At 44.4% G+C, this 13996-nt stretch overlaps 1 protein-coding gene across 1 annotated transcript in view; it reads right to left on the bottom strand.

The window, feature by feature from the left end:
• The window catches only part of LOC143744775 (zinc finger matrin-type protein 4), a 173457-nt gene that overhangs the window by 68849 nt on the left and 90612 nt on the right, over positions 1-13996 (bottom strand). The window contains exon 5 of the mRNA XM_077236417.1: positions 4336-4560. Within this exon, the coding sequence (XP_077092532.1) occupies positions 4336-4560 (225 nt within the window). The remainder of the gene's footprint in view (positions 1-4335; positions 4561-13996) is intronic.

The following is a 13996-nucleotide window of genomic DNA, read 5'->3' as shown; positions in this document are numbered from 1 at the left end:
GCGTACCCCTTCTCGATAGTCTGCAGGACCCAATTAGATACATTTGGAAGGCTTTTCCACTCTGCCAAAAATTCTACTAAGGGTACCAGTCTCTCGAGACTGGCCTCTGGAATATTTTGAGAGGCAGACACAGTAACCCTGTAACGGCGCACCGGCAGGGAACAACTGGTCTGACCACTCTAAACCGCTCCTCAGAGCGGGCGAGCGTCCTTCGGGAAAGCGCTCACTGGGACGTCTACGCCCCGGCACGCATGCGGGGTTGGCAGAAAGGGGCCCTGAGGGCACCGAGAGAGAACGGGCGCCGTGTACTGCGGCGAACACCTTTCTCTCTTGGTGGGGACCACCCTCAGTACCCTGACGTTTCTGGCGTCAGGGCTTCTTCTTCGACGAAGCCTTCCTGGCGACAATAACCGTCCTCAGATCGGCCTTGCCCCTGGAAGACCTCGTCTGAGAGCACCGCGCCTCGGCCCAGTCTTGCTGGGGAGGAGCACGAGACGCGACGGTCCTTTTCTGTTGCGCCCGGTGTGAGGAGCTACTCGACGGCCGGGGCTGCTCCCGCCCAGCAGCCCCGGAGACATGAACACGGAGGGGGAGAAATTTCTGGAGCGCCGCCGCCTGCTTTTTCTCTTCCTGAAACCTCTCGATGACCGAATTCACTGAGTCACCGAAGAGGCCAGCAGTTGAAAGCGAGGCGTCGAGGAGAAAAGATTTTTTCTTTTCTTTCATGTTGGATAAATTCAACCATAAGTGTCTCTCCGTTGCCACCATGGCTGCCATAGAACGGCCCACTGATTTGGCCATCTCCTTGGGGGCACGGAGAGATAGATCTGCTGCCTGACGCAATTCTCGAATTACGTCAGCACTAATTTCATCCCCCTCACTCATATCTTTTAATAGGTCTACTTGATATGCTTGTAATATCGACATAGTATGTAAGCACGCTGCCGCTTGACCTGCCGCCGAGTAAGCTTTGCCCACCAAAGCCGAGGTATTTCTTAATGGCTTTGTGGGGAATGCCGGTGTCTTAAATGACGATGCCGTATCTGGAGATAGATGGCTCGCTAGCGTTTCTTCAGGCTTAGGCATCGCCCTATAACCATAATTCTTAGCCCCAGAAATATTTGAATAAACAGATGTTTGCTGGCTAAATATTCTGGATGACACTGGTCTTTTCCATGACCTCGACACCTTGGTGTGGAGGTCAGGAAAGAATGGAAGACACCGGCGTGGAGGTGCAGCACGAGACGGCAGACATCTTTCATCTAGTTTACTTTTTGAACGAGATTCCTGTCTATCAGCTGGCCACTCGATGCTTAATTTTTCTACAGCACGAGTGAGCTCCTCCATAAGCTCCTCAATAGCAGGAGACTGAAGTGACGAGTCCCCAGTCTCTGCTGTATCAATACTTTCAACATCCAGATCCTCAGAACTGGATAATTGAAGTGATGGTGCCTCAGCCCGGGGGGAAGAAACCGCAGCGCGTGCTTCCACACCCGGATCTGAGGCACTGGATCTACCAGGTAAAGGCTGAGATAAGGCAGAGCCCGTCTCAATCCCCGCTGATAGATCCATTTGCGATCCCCACGATTGAAGCCTCCGCTGTGCCTCGGCAGCAGCGGGACCCGAACCGCGGGGAGCGCGCACCGAACCACTCTCCTCGAAGAGGGCTCGGCGGGAGCGGAGCGTTTTCATTGACATACACTCGCAATGCTCGCAATCAGCTCCCTCGAGAGCTGACTGGGCATGCTGCACTCCCATACAAACAACACACAGATCGTGAGTGTCCCCACCCGTGATATAACGTGGGCAGGGATGAACACACTTTCTGAACTGCTGTTCGCTCGCCATATTATATATATATCGTTTCTTTATTGTTGTTTTTTTTATATGTGAAAAACTCCTGCCTAGCAATTTCTAAGGACAGACAAAAACACTTTGAGACACAGACTGATATATTCACACACAGAGCGCTTGCTGAAGACTCAGAAGCTGACGCGCTTGTGTTTTGGGGTGCTTATATAGTTTCCTGGTCGATGACGTCCCCCGCCTATGACGTTCCGTCTCGCCATTGGACTGATTTCATACGTGCTTCATGACGCATTCCTGATAGGGAAATCTACAGGACAGTGTCCCTCTAGGAACAGTTTTGGACACCCCTGGTATGGAGGGTGCTTCAGGGGCTCATTGTTTACACTTTGGGGGGAGATAAACCCATGAACGGCATACTAATAGTAGTCAATGAACAGTAAACTGGGTTAAGTGAATGCTTTTTGAGATCTTTCACCTTTAACTAACAGCAGATGTGATGTTTGCGAGTGAGGAACAGCTTGATTAGAGGCTTTTGTAATCAACAGCATTTCTTCTTATATTTCAATTGACATGACATTCACAGTGAAAAGCTCCTGACAAGAGCATCCTGCTGGGATAAAATGATAATCTCTTATCCAGAATGCAAGCGTCAATGTAATATTTTTGTTTTTGTTGCCTCCAGGCTTGACAAAAACCATCAACAACTGCAGATTCCACAGTCTTTTTATTGAAAGGGAAGCACTATGTGTTTTTCAACACCATGAGCAGCGCAACAGGTTTGTCCCCCCAAGACCTTTTAAATGCATGACTTTATGATGGACTTTACTGGCAAGATTGTTAACTGTGGTTAAAAATAAGGCATGGCTTCTTGGTTTGTTCGTCCTCTGCATTGTGATGTGTGTGTTTCTATCCCTGGTAATGCAGAATCTCAATTACCTGCTGAGACTTGGCAGGTATCCATATGCTCTTTTTGGACAATACTCTTCACTGTGACTGATGTGTCATGAGCCCCAAGCTCTGAATACCCTTGGACTGGTCAGTTTGCTGGTATTTAAGGAAACATTAGGACAGTCTTTCTACCCTCACACATCGGTTATCTCTGTCTCCTTCTAAATAACTTCGGCATTGATGGCAGCAGGGTTTTTTCTGCACAGGATGTTCACACTGTTTCACTTAAAAATAATTGTTCACCTCCAAAAGCCCCATAACACTAGTCAATATGATGCTCTTGGATGTTGTGATTATTGCTTCATTCACATGCTATCGGAATCATTGCAAATACTAGATTCCTGGTTAAAAAAATTGTACACAAAAGCCCTCTCAAGTCAAAATTTGAATGCGATGAGCTCTAAATCACGACTTCAGAAGTGGGAAGTATGAAATTTATGATAGCATGTGAAGGCAGCATATGATATGGCAAGATTGCACAACATACAGTGCTAGAGTGAAGATAAATAGTGAACAATGGCTTTAAAAACTTAGAACATAGTGCATTAGTGGTGTGGACCATTTTTATTATGCTTTTATTGTGGTTTTATGGATCAAGGCAGTATACAATCACCATCCACTTTTGAACATTATGGAAAACAGAAGCTTTTAATGGAACAGTTCACCCAAAATTGAAAATGTCAATATTTACTCATTCATGTTCCAACCGGATATTATGAAAGTCATTGGGGTCCAAACAACATTGTGTGTGTGTGTACATATATAAGTTTAGATGCCAATCACTTTGATCAGCCAATCAGTGTTTTCAGGATATCATTTTATGGACAACAAATATCAAAATATCTTCTTTTGGATTATTCTTTAAGGTCACTTTTTTGTGTTTTTGAGTGAACTAAAATAGGTTTGATAAAAAAAACAAAAAACACAAATGACATATACTTTGTATTAGTGTTAAAATTTTTTCAGTCTTTCATTTTCATGGTTATGCAGAAAGAATGTCACTGAATAAGTCTTTAAACAACTACTGAACAAAATAAGTCTGAATCAGACTGATTTGTACATTTCAGTAGCAGAATCGGAATCAAATTGCTTTAAGTCTTATTTTCTAAAGACAAGTGACAAGCCTTTTGATAATTTGCCTTAGGGAAAGTAACCCTCAAGGCTTATGGATCTAGTTCTTGAGATGTATCCGAAGGCAATACTCGACTCGACCTTGTTGAAAACCCAGAGCAACCACTGCGATGTAACTCACAGTTTATTTGAACTGGCTTAAGAGATCTGTCAAGACACCTTTATCACACACTGTATGACTAACATGTCTAGTGATTACATCAATGTGAAATATGCATTTGAAGAGCACAAAGTCACTGACTGTGGGAAGTAGAGGAAGGTGAGGTACTGTGTTGTATGTGACCTTAAAGATTTCTGGATGTAAGAAACGTGTTCTTCAAAATGCATGGTCTCTGAACTGCATCCTTGTAGCTCTTTAGCCCGTTTTAGTTTAGTTATTCACTCAAGAGGAAACAAGTTTAGATTTTTGTTCTTAAATTGAACTTTAACACTCAATTGAAGACTGACCTGTACTTTCGTTGGCATCTAGACTGCCAGCCAGCTGCTCCAGCAATCGCGCCCTGGCCGCATTTCTCTTGTGCTTCTTGCCTTCATAGTGTTGCTGTGCCATCAGTGGGTTGTTGAACCAGGCGCCACACAAGCAGCAGTACTTGCCCGCCTCTCCATGATTGGTCAGCGGCTGCCACGTGGGAGGGGGTGTGTCTGTGGTCTGAGGGGTGGGCGGGGCTGACTCTGCACAGAACAGAATAAACTTCCATCAATATAGTATTTATGAGCCAATTCAATATCTAAACAAACAATAACAATTCTGTTAAGCGCATCGGAAACTACCCTGCTGGCAAACACACTGATCGCTCCAAGCCTGATCTATGCAGGTCAAAAGAGGGTCAGGACATGTGGAGATGAAAATTCACCCCTGAGTTAGGTTACTTTCCTCCATCTTATGAGGAAAAAGCAAGCAAATGGATTGATCTTCCAGGTGACACTCTCAAAGACACCATGGGGATTGTTTCCATGGTTACCAACCCCAAATAGCCACAGGACATGACACTGCCACAGGTTAGATTGAGCTAAACGCACTATGATTGTTTACTGCACTTTCAGAGTCCATTGTATTAGTGTAGTAAAACTGCAAGAGCTTTTCAAATAAATGAAGTAATGCGTAATAGCTTTTAGGTTAAAAGTTTGCATTCTAAAAATTATCATAGCAACAATTTGGACACTGGTTGCTAGGAAGTTGGTCATTTAATTTAGTTGATTTCTCATACTGTAGCAACCAAGAACACATACTGTAACTACACCTCTCTGTTCTCACCACCCACTTCTCACTCGGATGAGCATGATGATTTATATCACTGTGCATGGATCACTTAAAACCAGCTTTCAGTCTGACCAAACATGCAACATTAGGGTTGGGTCAGGATGCTTGACTATGTCACGATTTCTTCTTCTTCTTCTTCTTCTTCTTCTTTTTCTTTTTCTTTTTCTTTTTCTTCTTCTTCTTCTTCTTCTTCTTCTGTATTTTATTGGCAACCGCACTTAAAGTGTGCATTACTGCCATCATCAGGTATCTTGGCTCAGAAACAGTTTCCTATTCCTCTTAATACTTTCTAAACATCCCCACTACATATCCCATATACCCACTGGCGCTGCGTGTTCAGCTCCTCCAGTATTCACCCCTTTAACTCCCAATAATTCACTATATCCTCTCTACCTCTCTTATATACATTTCTCCTACATTCTTTTAATTAATCCTGTGTTATTCAGAAACTGAAACAACACCTTTACCGTACTATTTCTGAGTCTAATATATTCTTTAATACTAACTATTTTCTTTCATTCTTCCATATTTCTTCTCTTTTCATAATCCTTACAATTTATAATCACGTTGTACAGTTCCACTCTGTCCACATTTCTCACACATTCCTGTTGGATGTTTAGATATTAGATGTAATGTTGTACTCAAACTTGTATGTCCCATCCTTAATCTTGTAATTATATTTTCGTCCCTCCTATTTTCGCCACTCTTTCTACCTTTTCCCACTTTCTTTTGTATTGTACAAAGTAACACGTTACAGTAACGTAACAACTTTTTTCGGGTAAAGGGTAGTGTAATGCGCCACTACTGTAAATTTGGTAACGAAACGTAGTTCCTTTTTCAATTCGCTGCAATGTTACTTTTCCCAGGGACAGATTTGACAGCGACACTGCCTTCTCAGCTCGCGCTTGCCCAATAGTCACAAGCTCCACATGGTACGTGACAGAGGCTGGTAGCAGAGCAATCAATTCTGTGAATTACACTGCGCAAACCAAAAGTAATACTGCCCGCTGGATGAAGAAGGGTTGGCTCTCCACAGAACACAAAATATTTATTTTATTTTATTTTTTCGTGTTCGCATTTATGAGGAAAAAACAATGTTAGGGACGTGACTAAAAGCGGCACTAAAAGACTGCCTTAAAACTTTCACAGAGACCTCAACAAGGCATTTAAAACACCAAATATTAAGGATTGGCATATCAAGCAAAATAATATTCGCCCCACATGCTCCCCACATGCTCACCGGTAAGACGGCGCTCGTTCAAATCTCGCTCCGACATTGAATTTCTCTGTACTGTAGGCTAATAGGCCTTCACTACTGCAAAGATCGCGAGTCAGCATTCTCAACTTCATCTTTGCAGCTGACACAGACACAGAAAATACTTGTTTAATAATGAACAATTGAAATGTCTCCTTGCTATATTTGACATATTCATAATTAGGGTTGTCATGTCACGATTCTCCAAATCCTTGATTCGATTACATTTTCGATTCTAAGGTCACGGTTCGATTCGATTCTCGATTTATTTATTTTTTTAAGCACAGGTGGCTATTGCTCCTAAAAAGCTGACATCAGTTCATCGCAATCTCACACTTCTCTGTTATTATCAATGAAGCTGACTGCACAATGAATCTTTCATAATATATAGCCTACACGTTGTTTGTTATAATTAGAGGATTTGCCAGCTTTCAGAATTCAGCACTGAACAAAAAGACCATTCCCTTTCAAGGGAACTCGAGCTGCGTCAAACGCTGTGGGAACGCCCCTGCGTTGTGAGACAGACGTTGTGGCAGACGGCCGGGAGCAGCCCCGGCCGTCTGCGAGCTCATCATATAGGACGCTGAAGCAAAGTGTCGCGTCTCGTGCTCCCCCTGCTGGACAGTGGGCTCAGCCGCGGCACTCTCAGCCGAAATCTCCCAGTAATAGAACTGATATGAGGACAGTTAAATTAGCTAAGAAGGCTTCGGCTAAGAAGAAGTCCTGGTGCCACGGCGCGCAGGACACTGAGGGTGGTCCCCACCGAGGCGGAAAGGTGTGCACCTCTTTCTACGGTCCCCATTCTTCCTCGGTGCCCTCAGGGGCCCGTTCTGCCAACCCCGCCTTCATGCCGGGGCGCAGACGGTCCCAGCGAGCGATTTCCTGAGGGACGCTCGCTCCCTCTGAGGAGGGTTTCAGAGCGGTTAGACCAGTTGTTCCCTGCCGGTGTGCCGTTACAGGGCGCTGTGTTTGCTGCTCAAGTTACACCAGAGGCCAGTCTCGAGAGACTGGTACCCTAAGTAGAATTTCTGGCAGAGTGGAAAAGCCTTCCAAAAATATCTCATTGGGTCCTGCAGACAATAGAAGGGGATTATGCTGTCCAATTCAGGTGTCGTCCACCAAGATTCAGAGGGGTTCTGCCTACAGTGGTGGGCCCCGAGCAGGCTCTGGTTATGGAACAAGAGGTAAAAGCACTCCTTCAAAAGGAGGCTATAGAACGGGTTCCTCCTCCCAGTGTGGAGTCAGGCTATTACAGCCGATATTTCATCTTTCCAAAATAGGATGGGGGGCTGCGTCCAATTTTAGACCTGCGCCTATTGAATCGCTCGGTAGGGAAGCCAAAATTCAAGATGCTCATTATCAAGCAGATCGTGTCACAAATCAGATCCAAGGACTGGTCTGTCCCGATAGATCTAAGGGACACGTACTTCCACATTTCCATCCTTCCACAACACAGGAAGTTCCTGAGGTTCGCCTTCGGGGGCGAGGTGTACCAGCACAGGGTTCTTCCGTTTGGCCTAGCTTTATCTCGCCGCAGTTTCACGAAATGCATGGACGCAGCACTAGTGCCCCTGAGGCTTCAGGTTGTTCGTGTCCTCAATTACATCAACGATTGGTTGATTTTAGCTCAGACAGTGCAGATGGCGGTTCGACATTGAGATGTCGTTCTCGTTCATATCAGGAAGTTGGGGTTGAGGCTGAACGCAAAGAAAAGTGTATTATCTCCTCAGAAGACCACTTTTCTGGGTGTCGTTTGGGTTTGGGTTTCGATGCAGGCGCGACTCGTTCCGACCCGCATCGTTTCGATTCTCTCAGCTGTGAAACAAGTAAAGCTAGGCCAGCTACTTACTGTAAAACAGTTTTAGAGACTGTCGGGTCTGATGGCAGCAGCGTCCGATGTTATACCTTGCGGCCTGTTGTACATGAGATCGCTACAGTGGTGGCTCGGGACCAAGGGATTCTCCCCGAGGGGAAATCCGCTCCGCACGGTCAAAGTCATGCGGCGCTGCCTTCGTGCTCTGGTCATGTGGAAACAAACTTGGTTCCTATTCAAAGGGCCTGTGTTGGGGGCTCTTTGTCGTCGCGTAACGCTAACGACGGATGCTTCCCTCACAGGGTGGGGGGCGGTCACGAGTGGTCGTCCAGCCCAAGGGGTGTCGCATGACCATCATCTATCACGGCTTATAAATTGTCTAGAGATGTTGGCTTTGTTCCAGGCTCTGAAACACTTCCTAGCAGACCTGGGAGGTCATCATGTGTTAGTTCAGTCAGACAACACGTCGGTGGTCTCTTATATAAATTATCAGGGGGGCCTGCGGTTTCGCCGGCTTTACAAGTTGGCCCGTCAGATCCTCCTGTGGTCCCAAGGGAGGTTACTATTTCTGAGAGCAATGTATCTTCCGGGGTATTTGAATGTGGTAGCAGACTCCCTGTCGAGACAGGGGCCGAGGCCGGGGGATTGGAGACTCCATCCCGAGGTGGTGGAGCTCCTTTGGTTGAGTTTCGGTCGCGCCGAGGTGGACCTATTCGCTTCCAAGGAGACCATGCATTGTCATCTGTGGTTTTCCATCAGCCATCCAGCCCTTCTGGGGTTGGACGCTATGGTGCAGCCGTGGCCGAGGTCACGTCTGTTCGCCTTCCCCCGATTGCTCTGCTACCTGGAGTTCTGGAGAGAGTTCGCCGGGACGGGGTCAGCCTACTATTAGTAGCCCCGTTCTGGCCGGCCCGAGTATGGTTTGCGGACCTGATTTCTCTCCTGGACGGCTCTCCCGTGGAGCTCCCGGTCAGGAGGGATCTACTCTCTCAGGCGGGCAGCATGATATTTCACCCCCGCCCAGTATTGTGGGCTTGGCCTCTGAAGGGGCCCAGCTCATGAACTCTGGTCTCTCAACCGAGGTTGTTGAGACCATTCTTCACTCCAGAGCTCCATCCACGAGGAAGCTTTATGCCTTGAAGTGGAAACTCTTCACTTCTTGGTGTGGAGAGCACCTGCAGGACCCAGTTAACTGCCCAGTGGGTGCAGTGCTGGAATTCCTGCAGGAGCGCTTCTCCACAGGGCTATCCCCCTCCACACTAAAGGTGTATGTGGCGGCACTGGCTGCTTACCACGTCCCTTTCAGTGGACTTTCTCTTGGGAGACACCCGCTTATAACTCGTTTCCTTCGTGGCACACTGAGGCTGAGGCCAGCAGTTCGTACGAGGGTGCCGACCTGGGATCTGGCCATCGTATTAGAAGGTCTTTCCCTAGCTCCTCTTGAACCTATCGAAGAAGTTCCTGAGAAGTTTCTCACGTTTAAGACTATCTTTCTTCTTGCTATCTCCTCACTAAAGAGAATCAGAGATTTGCAGGCTCTGTCGGTTTCAGCCTCGTGCCTGGAATTTTCGCCTGGCATGGTTAAGGCTTTTCTGCATCCTAGACCAGGTTACGTTCCCAAGGTCCCTACTAATGTTGTTAGACCTACAGTTCTGCAGGCCTTTTGTCTTCCCCCATTTCTGTCGTCTGACCAGGAGAAACTTAATTTACTCTGCCCTGTTAGGGCGTTAGACGCCTATGTCCACAGAACTGCCCTGTGGTGGAAGTCAGAACAACTATTTGTGTGCTTTGGGCCACCCAAGAAGGGGTGTCCCGCGTCTAAACAGAGAATGAGCAAGTGGGTGGTCGAGGCTATCTCACTTGCCTATGAGTCGGCTGGTCAGCCTTCACCTTTGGCTGTACGAGCCCACTCTACCAGGAGTATGGCGGCTTCTAAAGCCTTACTGTCAGGAGTTTCCCTCAGTGACGTTTGTGATGCGGCTGGATGGTCTTCACCGCATACTTTCATTAAGTTCTACGACCTAGACTTAAGTTCTACCCCTGGGGCACAGGTGCTCTCGTCCTCTGTGCGCTAGTTCTCACATGGCGGTCGCTTGGTCCTATGGCGACGTGGGTATTGGCGTTCCCACAGCGTTTGACGCAGCTCGAGTTCCCTTGAAAGGGAACGTCTCGGTTACGTATGTAACCCTAGTTCCCTGATAGGAAACGAGACGCTGCGTCATTCCACCATACTCCCGGCATTCCCGCTAGCGCTTCCTTCAGGCCTATCAGAAGCTGTTGCGCTTGTGTTTATGGGGGGCTTTATAGTTTCCTGGTCGATGACGTCACCCGCCTATGACGTTCCATCTCTCCATTGGGCTGATTCCATACGTGCTTCATGATGCACAACGCAGGGGCGTTCCCACAGCATTTGACACAGCGTCTCGTTCCCTATCAGAGAACTAGGGTTACATACGTAACCGAGACATTTTGAGCGGTGAGGATAGTCTATCTTAAATGCTTCTGATTGGCCATTGTGTTCAAGAAATCAACACATATGTCTGTGATTGGCTAAATCGCTCAACACTGCAAACATGTTATAGAATGTCTGGCCTGTAAATCGTTTCTATTTTGTTTTAGTTGTTCTTGTTGCTTTTCTGCAACAGATAAATAAAAATGTATTAGTTTTTATTTGTTTTCTTCATAGATATTTCTAGTTTGCGGGAGTCCGCGAATCGTTTTATTCTCCCGCACACACAGAGTGAGTGCATTACCGCCCGCGCCCGCACTTGGCCATCAAATCTAGTTCCGCGCCGCACTCTATTGCGTTGGGAGTGCACGTCTGTAGATCAAGAGCCCGGCCCGAGGATACTGACGGAAATATCTGCCCGGGTTGGGCCAAGTTCGGGCTCGGGCATAGAATCTAAGTTAGAGGAATCACAGCCTTTCAACACGTGTGCTTTTTTTCCCACGCCGTGATGAGTCGTTCATGTTCGCCTCTTGTCACATGACAAATGAACAAAAGACTTGGAAGGTCAAGTCATTATAAATGTTCCCTGTAAATTATTTTTGACTGCATTATAATGATTTCTTAATTCAGAATATGATCAAGATTGCGTAGGTGGATGTGTTCGGGGAATTTGCCTGTTAAAAGTATAACATTTAAAGCCCCTGAAATGACTTGAAAAAAGATTAGTTCATTTTGATGAACGAGATTGAACAGAGTCAGTAAAACGATCCGAACTTTCCATCACGGGCGCGACATGGGGGCGTGGCAGCATCGACAATTCCATTTTTTATTTCGATTTTTGAGATTGTGAATTAATTTCGATTTAAAATCGAAATCGTGACACCCTTATTCATAATCGTTACTTTTGCCGGTTCTTTGTGACATTTTTCATGAACGCGTCACCAGCGTTCAATAGTTAGGCTTTGGTGTTCAGTTTATCCAGGTTTTTCACAATGTTTTTTTTTCTTCTCAAAATCTCTCTTTTTTTTAGATTTAGATTTAGATGAGGTATGTTTTATTTTGAGATATATGACCCATTGTGTTCCTATGGAGCCTATTGATACTATTTTTTATAATAAAGAACACAAAAGAAATACCTGTTATGTCCTCCATAGTATAACTTTATGTAGGCCTAAACATTTAGGAACATGTATTGGGTTTTGCCCAAAGTCAAGCTACATAAAAGTAACGTAAAAGTAACGAGTAATGTAAAAAGTTACTTTCCATAGGGGGTAACTAATTACAGTAACGGATTACTGTTTTAAGAAGTAACGAGTAACGAGCAAACACTACTTTTTAAAAAGTAACTTCCCCAACACTGATTGCATATACATGTATTTCTTTAGTCTCATTATCCCAATACTATTGCCACTTTTTAATCACTTTCTTTGATTTTATTTCTCTTATACTGTGTGGTAGTTCAATTTCTACCATTTCGTAATCTACTGCTTGCTTGGCTAATTTATCTGCTTTTTCATTCCCTTTAATTCCCTCATGGGCTGGAACCCACATAAACTGTACTTCTATCCTACCTTGTTTTTTTTACTCAAAGAGATTTTGAAGGATTTCTATTACTATGTCTGGCCATGATTCTGACTTTTGGTTATCAATCCTGACTATTGCTGAATATGAATCTGAACATATGACCTCATTTTGTATTTCTATTTCTTTAATTAGTTGTATTGCTAGCAGAATAGCCATCACTGATAGTTGATAACTTTCTGTAACTGTGGAACATTGACTGCCACTCTCCCCCCTTTTTTGGAAGCATCTGTGTATATCTGTATATTATTTCCATACTTAAGCCCTAAATATTCCTTTGTTCTCATTACTTACATCTCACTACTTCCTTCGTTTTGTCTTATCTTCAGTAAAGTTAAATCTACTATTGGCTGAGGAAGTATCCATAAAGGGTAATGTGGGTACATCACTCTTGGTACACATCTATTTTTGCCTATCCCGATCTTCTTAATATACCCTTCAACAACCCATCCAAAACTCTTTGTTTATTCATTCCTTGTTCCCAAGACATTCCTAGTATATTCGTTGTTGGATGTACTTCATCCTGGCTCTTAATATTTGTCCAATATACTGCCCTTAACTTTTGTCTCCTAATATCAAGCAGCATTTCATTTATCTCTACTTGCATTGCTGCAATAGGTGTTGTTGTATATGCCCCATAACAAATTCGCAATGCTTGCACTTGAATTCTGTCCAATTTCTCTAATTGAGATTTTGCAGCCATCCCATATGCTATTCATCCATAGTCTAGCAAAGATCTTATCATTGCTATATAAACTGTTTGTAGCACCCCTCTATCTGCTCCCCACTCTTGTCCTGCCATACATTTCATTACATTCAAAACTCTTTTACACTTACTCACTACCTTATCAATATGTTATTTCCATGTAAATCTAGTATCCAGCCACATTCCTAGAAATCAAATTGATGTCACTCGTGCCATTACTTTGTTATATATTCTAAACTTTCATTCATGACCTACTTTCTTGTCAGAAAATATAATAGTTTGTGACTTCTCCACAGAAAACTTAAATCCCCAATTGTATGACCATTCAACTATCTCATCCACAGCCATCTGCATTTTCCCCATAATAACTTAGTGTTTCTTCCTCTGAAACACAAAGCCACATCATCTGCAAACAATGATCTTCCAATACTCCTATCCACCTTACTAAAAATATTATTTATCATTATTATAAAAAGCACTAGACTTATTACACTTACATGAGGAGTGTCATTTTCTATTATTCCTTGAGATGACATAGAGTCTCCTATTCTCACTCTTATTGTTCTTTGCTTAAGGAAGTCACTAATCCAATTAAACATTCTTCCTCCTATCCCCATCTTCTCCATCAGACACTCTCTCCATAACATGTCATATGCTTTGTCTATATCGAAAAATACTGCTATTACTGCTTCTTTATTTGATAGAGCTTTTTTTATTTCCGCTTCCAGACACATAACCAGATCCATAGTTCATCTTCCTACCCTAAATCCACTTTGATAAGGTGAGAAGTTTCCTTCTTTTTCCAAAAAATACACTAATCTGTCCGTTAACATTCTCTCCATCACTTTCCCTACATGAGATATTAAGGGCTGTTGGTCTAAAATTAGCCAGCTTACTTGGATCCTTCCCTGGTTTCCTTATTGGCAATACCAGTGTCTCTTTCCAACTTTGTGGTAGTACCCATTTCCCAGATGTTATTATAGAACTCTAACATTACGTTCAACAATTCCTCGCTTAACTGCTTAAACATATAATATCTGATT

This window comes from Siphateles boraxobius, unplaced genomic scaffold (genome assembly GCF_051911475.1).
Source record: "Siphateles boraxobius isolate OS27281-9 unplaced genomic scaffold, OSU_SipBor_1 20, whole genome shotgun sequence".
In the NCBI taxonomy this organism is placed as follows: Eukaryota; Metazoa; Chordata; class Actinopteri; order Cypriniformes; family Leuciscidae; genus Siphateles; species Siphateles boraxobius.
The sequence above is the reverse complement of the archived record's forward strand: the minus strand, read 5'-3'. Positions and strand labels throughout refer to the sequence as shown.